The sequence below is a fragment of the Lissotriton vulgaris genome, unplaced genomic scaffold, assembly GCF_964263255.1.
Source record: "Lissotriton vulgaris unplaced genomic scaffold, aLisVul1.2 SCAFFOLD_313, whole genome shotgun sequence".
NCBI lineage: Eukaryota > Metazoa > Chordata > Amphibia > Caudata > Salamandridae > Lissotriton > Lissotriton vulgaris.
This window is the reverse complement of record NW_028242526.1, coordinates 693,423-702,385: the sequence shown is the minus strand read 5'-3', so window position 1 is coordinate 702,385 and position 8,963 is coordinate 693,423. Positions and strand designations below refer to the sequence as shown.

The window sequence follows — 8,963 nt, the reverse complement described above, 5'->3', positions numbered from 1 at the left end:
TTTGCAGGACTTAAATGAAACAAGGAAAGACCTGAGCAACATAAAGTTGAAACAACAGCCAACAACCACTGAAGAAAAACCACCTGTCCCAGCAAGGCCTGTCTGGATTCCAAAAGTCGGGGATCTAGTCAGAGAGAAGATCGCGGTAAAGAAGGAATTTGGGCCTTCTTACAGAAAAGCAGTTCCTGTCCTGTCTGTCAACGGGACAAGATCAGTAGTACTACCGCCCCTTGCTGGTAAAAAGGAGAACAGAGTTGTATCCATCGACCTGGTAAAACCACAATCATGTGGCCGATAACAAATAGTAGGCCAAGTGGACTCCCAAGAAGTAGCAGAACACCAACGTTTGCTACAAATACAGAGGTTCAAACTGAGAGACTAATAACATTCGAAAACTCTACAGTAAATCAACAAGGACTATGCAACAAAGCAATGGAACTTAAACCTCTAAAAACCCAAATAAAAACATTTAGTCGAGACACACCAACCTACGATGAAGTAACAAATGAAACTTCTAGAACAAGAAGTAATCCAGAAGCAATTGGAACAATTGACAGAACGGCATCCGGCTACTTCATCAACTTCGATGATTTCTCTGAAGATCTGAGTGAATCTAAGAAACAGCCATCAATAAAAACTTTTAAAGATAAAACTAAGGAACTTTTTCAACAGCTGAAAGAAACCTATCTGATTTCTCCATGGATTGAATTTTGGGTGGCCTTAGGTGCATTTGTCCTCATACTTTGGTTCATCATGGTACTATGCTTGGGACATTTCATTGAGGGAAAATATGCTAAAATGGACACAGCAAGCCAGAAAATCAACTTGGTCCTTAAACCACACACATCTTCACACGTCGAGAAAAGAGAACTTTCTTCAGTCAACCTTACAGCCAACCCTATCCCGGCGGGGTAGCATGGGACAATACTGATTATGAAATCTCTGGTCCGGTTGAAATCCTGAAGTATCTACACCAATTTAATATCTCATTGAGTGACTTTGTAAAACCAAGCACATTTGCTGATGATTGGGACTTTGAAAGTATTAATGATATGATGTCTGATCTTGTGATGTCTGCTAAATTTACAGAACATGATTATTTGCAGGGTTTGTCTATCTATGATGAGATGTTCTGCTACAACCACTATGGTAACCATTATCTACATAAATCTGCACAACCTAGAAATGTTTTAAATTATAACCAATGGGAACATTGTGCTACTCCTCCAAAAGGTAGCTCGAAAACATTTTATGATAAATATTCATACTTTTCAGGGTTTAACACAAGTAATGCAGAAACATTGTATTTCAAATTGTCAAATAAGACAGGTACAAAGACCATGCTTACAAACACAAAATTGATATATTCTGATTCATTTTTTGAGCAAATGAATACATTTGGTTTTGATTTCTGGAACAATAACATTGAAGCAAAAACTGTTTGGGGTACAAGAGATTGGCAAGTACAAGGTATAGAATCATTGTTTAGAGCCTGCATGATCCCAGAACAAATTATATTTTTGAATGACACTATTCAACAAACTACCTGTCTAAGCTTAGCCAAAATCAAAGATTTAAACAAACCGTCTATTCCAAAGCCAACAGTGAATAGTAATAGCTCTGTAGATGTTGAGATAGACGTAAACCATATATTAAACCAAAACAGAACACATCCTGAATGGAAACAATGGTTGATCTGGCCCACAGATACAAATAACTGTCAAGACTGATTCCTGAACAAAATACAGGGGTTCACATTGACCAGGCCAGACCCTAGATATTCCCAAAGACAACATCCAGGGATAATAACCACTTACAGTGTGGGCAAGCTCTGCCTTCAATGGCTACAAACATCCACACTGGCAGAAATTAAGCAACACCTAACTTTACTTACAGAAGGTGCTGACTTGCGTGATTTCATCATGGGACCACGCAAACAGCGTCAAAAACGTTTCATAGCGGCCTCTATATATGCAGCTTATAACGAAGCCTGGAAAGAAGCTCAAATTGAGACAGCAGAGAAAATACGGGAAATTGACCGTATTCATTTGGAAAAATCGCTTTCTGTTGTGGACAATAGGTTAATGACTCTGTCTTCCAGAATATATTCTTTGGACAGCATTGCGTCTTCAGCAATCGATATAATATCGCAAAACTTACTGTTGTTACAACACGGTCAGTCCCAATTGCGTTCTATTGTACAGCTTGGCTGGACGTTACAAAACCTGCGTTCAGGCTATGTGCCTTGGCGTTTAATCAACACAACGTCATTATTTAATATCTTTAACCTTACTGATAAACAAATCAGTATGGCGCAGAAGGGTGCTGATTATACAATCCTGAGCATTGAAAAACTCGAAAGATTACCATTGACAATGTCAGAACGACCTGTCATTGAATGGATAATACATGGGATAATAAATATTCCGATATCTACTTTCAGGTTTCAGTACTGCCAAAAATATATACAGGCAGGCCAGTATGAAAGGTTGGGTAAAGGGTACATTAAGTCAACATGGAACTTACCCTATACACATGCTTGTGTCAGTAATAAAGGCCAGAAAGTGTTTCTTAGTGGCAATAATTGCGCGAGGTCATTAAGCGGTACACTTCTGTGTCGGGGTATTAGTTTGCATGGAGCCTATGAAGGGACCTCAAATAACGTTTAATGTCACCAGCTAGGCACACCTGCAACACAAATAGAACCATTTTTTAGGAGACTCTCGAACGGGAGTTACATTCTAATAGTAGATCGCAGATGTTGTAGTTTGCTGCCCGGAAAACCTTATCTCATAACTGTGACTACAAAGGTCATGTGCTGTGAACGGGTATTGTTCCCCAGCGATTCCCCAGACAGGGAGGCAAGGTTATGGCCCAACTTGAAAATTGCTTCTATTCGAATTGATACTTTAAGCAGAATGAAGACAGTGCTCCTACAGACGCCGACCAGGCTAACGTCATCAAAAGAAATGTATGATCTCCAAGTTGCAAGGACAACGGCATAGATTCATTCATTGTTATCAACTAATTCCCCCATACATTTCGCAGAATTACTGAACGAAATCTTAAACATTTCTGATACCAGTGGTGTCTCAAGTGTATTTAAGACAGTGTTTTCGGGAGCCTTAACCCCATTTAAAGCCATCCTGGGTATCTTTCCAGACTTTGTCCATTCCATCTTTGGCGGACTTCCTCTCCTTTTGGGACTGGTGGCAGGCATCCTATTTTTGATCCTGTTATTTCGCTATGGCAAACCATGTCACAGACAAAACACCTGCGACAAGGGAAGAAACGATTCTAGCCATTGGCTACCGGGACCGCATAACTAGAGTCCTTGGACTAGCACGGCTACGGGACTTGAACATGACTTGGTTTCTTTCATTTAGACCAATGTGGCAACGTTGTGTTATGCCTGTATTAAGGTGCTTGCTATGCGGCGAAGAATGCGTGTTGGACACCTGTTTGACACTACAATCGGATGTGCCATTGGACGCAGAAACCTTGTTGGGTCCGGTAACGGCTCATGCATTGTGCTGCCCCCAGCGGCTACCTATCCTGATGACGGCATTCGTGGAGACTTCACCACTACGATTGAGGGGTAGTGAAGTACAAGATGAAAGCAGCATCGATCAGGTACGACCTTCTGTCAGCTATGCTGATCAAACCATCAATGAAGGCAATCATGCTCATGAATGCATTGTGGAAAAGTAAATTTTGCCATGTTCTGTGTCCCTACGTGTCCTCCATCTTATGTTATGTGTGCATGATTAATATGCATATGTACTCCCCATGTTTGATTAAAGACGCAATTACAGTTGTGTCCATCTCTGGTATGCCAGTTTCCAGTCTTCGTGAAAGCTACGAGTTTTAGGCCTATGTACAGCTACGTTGCCACGTTTCTCAGTGTGCACGTTATTTCATTGTAAAGTCCCCGTTTCTAGGCCTCAAAAGGGCCCGGACACCAGATTCAGCTCCTGTCTCCTGAACCCTCGCTGAGGAGCGATACGGCCCCCACCTGTATCCTCGACCCTTCACTTACTTCCTGCCTCATAGTGCCCGGCTCAGCCTGGCTCTGCCTACGAGTCTGCCAAGAGTATGTTATGATTCTAGTTATCAGTCCAGCCCTCCTTCTCTGCATTCCTAAGCTACTGAATCGCATCAATAGTTTCCGTCATTGTCTAGCCTTTACGTCTCTATGTAAGAGAAATACTGTATTTAATGGTCATTTAATATTCTTCATCACGCACTACATGTAGAATAATGCATGCTCCAGTCTTAGTCTGTTAGCCTTTCCCCTCCTGACTTCTAGTTTATATCAACATGTTCTCTAAACATTAGATACTAGATAGGGTTTAGGTACATGTTGCCCTGACTCTCCAGACTTCAGTCTCTGCTCCTAGCACAGAGTTCATAGCCCCCAGCTCCTCCTAGTAACACGTCATTGCCAGTTTGCGCGCACCATTAGGTCAGAGGTCCCGGCTCCTTAGGTAGCCCCCTCCATGTTTCCGCCCCATTCATGACATATTCTGTTACGTTTGCATCACATGTCTATGTATACGCCCTGTTACACCCACTTTCACTCTTATCTTTCGCGACTGCTACGCGTCACGCCTTCTGCTCCACCCACTGCTACGCCTACTGTATTCACTGTAATGCTATTGTTTTAGTATATATATGTTGTACATTGTTATTAAAAGTTAGAGCTCTCTTCCCTTCCTGCCCCCGGCAGCTGCCATTCTGTTCCCGTGCAGGTTGTCCTGTTCCTGTCCTTTATGCTGTATTAAACCTGCAAAACTCCTACTACCTCGAATCTTGACTCTTATTTATTGAGCTATCTGTCATTGCTATGTCCAGTAAAACCTAGATCCGGTATTATTTATTTATATACCACATAATGGCGCCCGAATAGGGACTTGCCCTTTCCCCACGCGCCGGTGAAGCCACGCCGGCCCCCTGACCCTCTGCAGCCGTGACGGAACCATACCGTGCACGTGCAGATATTTCTGCTTCAAGTATCCCTCAGGCCCACGGAGGAGACGGAGGTGGCGGTCCAGCATCCAGACGAGGCGGTGGAGGAACACGGCGAGTCCCGACCAGAGCCCAAGCCGAGAGTCCAAGGTCCGAGGTATCCGGAGGCCCACCCGTAACAGAAGTCCGAAGTTCGTCCGTCCGGCGTCGAAGCAGTCCAGTCCAGTCCGAGGCCTTCCGTTCTTGCTGCCCGGTGAGTACCGTTGCTGGGGTAGTATCTAGACAGGGTCAATTTAATTAACTCTGGTCCGTGGGTTTTGGTGGTACACAGACCCAAAACGAAGTGTCCACTTCGGTGGATGCGGGTCCTGACGTGTCTCTTTATGAGACCGGTAAGTTTCGTACTGTTTCAGCAGTGCATCTAGTTCTGTTCTAGTCAGTTCTGTTCTCGAGAAAATTCGTGTATTCTGTTTTCAGTATTCCAGGTAGTATTCTGTTCGAACTGTTATTCTAAATGTTCTGCATGTATTTTAACGTCGTGGTATGAATGTGGTGTAATTATCGTGTTCATTGTGTATTGTATTGTGTCTAGATTACAGTTCCGTCATGCCCTTGTTTTCTAAATTACGTCAGTTAAAAACCAGAAAAGGTCTGCTAGAAGCAGCAGTTCCTGTCCCGCCTAGGGACAGTCCAGGTCATTTTATGTATCAGAAGCATGGCATAAGTGCCATATTGTATCTAGATTTATGGGTGGAATACACCAAAGAGTTAGAGGAAAAGTATAGATGGCCCGTATCAGGTACGTGGGATGCCGAGTGCATCATGAGAGTAGAAGAGGCATTATGGAAAAAGAAAGCCAGACAGTCACAGAAAGATGCCATCGAGTTATGGCGCAAAGAATCTCATAAAAGAACCGAAAAAGAAATCAGAAAGTCAGAATTAAGTAGAGAATCCTTAGAACGAGCCCAAGAAAGGGAATTAATCGAGATAGGTGAACGAGTTAAAACCGAACAGTCAGACAGACAGAGGAATGCCCTCATTAAGGGTATGTACCCTCTTCTCGCCGAGGGCTTGCCAAAAGCAACCCCGGAGGCATCCAGCAATTTTCCGCCACCGTTGGTTCCGACCAAGCTACGTCACAAACCGACCGTAGCTGATATTTTCATCTCGTCCTATTTGGACGACACAGTCCCAGAATATGCAAATCCTGTTCCGCCAGCTCCCGTAAATAATGTAAATCCTGCTCCTCCAGTCACCGGGGCACCTGCTACGGTACCCCCGGTCCAGCCTACATTACAATTTCCCACTCTACCAGCACGAAGAGTATCAGTCGACAATTCCAGTTTAGGGGCCGCAGGAGGAGGTCCTCCTGGTACCCCGCCACCACACCAACGTGTAACATCAGTCGAGTTACATGAACGTGCGTTACAGCGTACGCCTAAGTATAAGTCCGTTGCAGAAATCCGACGAGCCCTTACTGAATGCCGCTATGATCCAGTTACAGGTGATGATAGTACAGTTATATATTCCATCCGTGTAAGACGGGTGACCGGGTATTTGGACACCCTACCGGACATGAAAGAAGATCTAGACAGAATATATCGTTTCATCCGTACAGGGGATGATCCAGAAAGTATTGGCGAAGCCATGTCTCAAAGGAAAGCTGAGATCCAGCTCATGTTATTAAAATTTCTGATTAATTGTTTAATAAGAGAACAAGATTACCCTTCCAAAGATCCGGCCGAAATGAGAATCCTGACAAGGTGGAGTGAGAATATAGCCGAGGGTAAGCACAAGACCATCAGTAGTATAGAGAGTATGTACAAGAAAATTCGTAAAGAAATAATAAGGTTACACGAGAAACGCAAAGAAGCACAAGTCAGCGAGAAAGAAAATGACTCTTCTACTGAAGAGGTAGACGACGAGAATCCCACCAGAATAGCGTATGTGGGTAGAACTAGACTTTCCGACCGACATTCACGTCTAGATTACAAGAAAACTGTTCCTCATCCAGCACCAGAACAAGGTTCTCTAGAACAAGTATTTCAAGCTACCGATCATATTCTGAAATCACGAATCGGTTACAGTGAGTTAAGTACTATGCATGAACAAGAACTAGCCCGATCAGCAGTCCGATGGATTACTGATTCTACCACTTTTCCCGACGAAATAGTGGCACAAATGTTTCTGAAACTGCCCCCAGCCGAGCAGCGACTGGTGGGTATGTATATGATCCAGCACCTCATTACTCTGTATGAGGGTCAGCATTCCGATCCAGGTCCGTTACATGATGTTCTGAACGAGTTACTCCAGTATAGATGGAAAGGTCTAGGTACCGATTTAATTAGTGTCATTCTAGAACAGCGCCACAAATATAGAACGTTTTTAAACCCGCATTTCGTTCATGTCTCACCCCCAGAAAATAAACCGTTTTACATAGACAGACAGAATCCGTTACGAGAAGTCCACCCAGTTAGAGGAACGGGTGGCGAACTAGAGCGAGTGTTTGTTTACACCCCGATTACAAAGATGGAACTCTTAGAGATGAAGAAATTAATTCCCTGTCATGACAAAGATCCAGCAGGGTTCCATAGAGAATTAAAAGACATGCTCCGTATGGGAGAATACACGTATCCAGATATAATTAAAATGTTAAAGGTCCTCTTGCCCGCAGGGGTATACGAAAAACTCAAGGAAAAAGAATGGGAGGTGGGAGAGAAAAAGATCGATTGGGCAGTCCTAGAAGCTGAAGATAAGGCACGAGTACTAGGTACCGGTCTTGGAGAGAAATGTAAAGAATTACCTGAATTATTATTTCAAGTTTTGCCCAGATTATTAGCAACTAAAAAGGAAGACTGGGATGCAATCTCATCCTGTAAACAGAAACAAGACGAAGACATTAGTGATTTTTATTCTAGATTTGAGAAATGCTTTAGTATAAACAGTGGCCTCAAGACAAGTAGCGAGTCATACCCTCATCTCTTTGTTACTAAATTAGTCGAGAATTCAAGTCCCCAAGTTAAGAATCGAGTTTTGAAAGTTGAAAGTACCTGGCAAGCTAATACCCCGTCCTAAATGTTACAGATGCTCCAATATCACCAGAATAGAATCAGAGAAGAACAGGATCATGAAAGAAAACGTATGAAAGACACGAAAATGAAAGTACTAGTTGCACAATCTGTCCCACAAGACAGTCAGAAGAGGGGTCCGAATCAAGCCAGTCATCCTGCAGTTCCTGTTAAAGGGACCTGCAATTATTGTAAACAGCCAGGTCATTATATAAACGAGTGTGCAGTTCTGAAACACAACATAGCTACCGGTAAGACTAAAGAAAGACCACGTCCGCCTAGACAAGAACAAGTTTCACAGACTTCTCAGCCACAGAATGCACCACAGACAGTTACAGTACCGCAGCCTATAGCTGCAACACAGCATGTTACACAGCAGATGTACCAGTATGCACAGTCCGAGTATCCAGAGTATCAGCCATATTCATGAAACAGCCTAGAGAGGGAGGTAGGCTTGCCTCTCATCGAGATACCTGTAGATCAAGAGGGTCCCTATGTTCACAGTCAAGTATTAGGGAAAGACAGAAAGTTTCTGATTGATACAGGGGCAAGTAGGACCACCATTAGCCACGCCGAAGTTCCAGGGGCTCCGCTCTCAGGCTCAAGAAATGTTTCCCTTGGATTTTCAGGTAAACCTATTGTAAACGAAATATCAAAGCCAGTAACTCTAGAAGTAGGTCCATTGTCCCGCACTACTGATCTGTTACTTACAAAGTCATGCCCAGAAAATTTGTTAGGCATTAAAACACTGAAAGAATTAGGTGCAGTTATTTGCTGCTCCCCAGAGGGAATACGCTTGTTCCTACGTGACTTCAAGGGTCACTATGTATTACAAGATTTTGATCCAAGATTGTCCAATGTTCCACAGCATTTATGGGCACAAGGTCCAACTGATGTAGGCTATATGCAAATCACACCCCATCGTGT

The 8,963-nt window shown here is 43.3% G+C and overlaps 1 protein-coding gene and 1 pseudogene across 1 annotated transcript; both read left to right on the top strand.

Annotated features, from left to right (window-relative positions):
• Positions 1-285: 285 nt before the first annotated feature.
• Positions 286-3,329, top strand: LOC147668929 (uncharacterized; annotated as a pseudogene).
• A 2,245-nt stretch (positions 3,330-5,574) lies between these two features.
• LOC147668928 (uncharacterized) lies at positions 5,575-8,466 on the top strand. Its single transcript, XM_086948336.1, is given in 1 exon segment — positions 5,575-8,466. A coding segment is annotated over 1 exon segment (2,892 nt).
• The last annotated feature ends 497 nt before the right edge of the window (positions 8,467-8,963 follow it).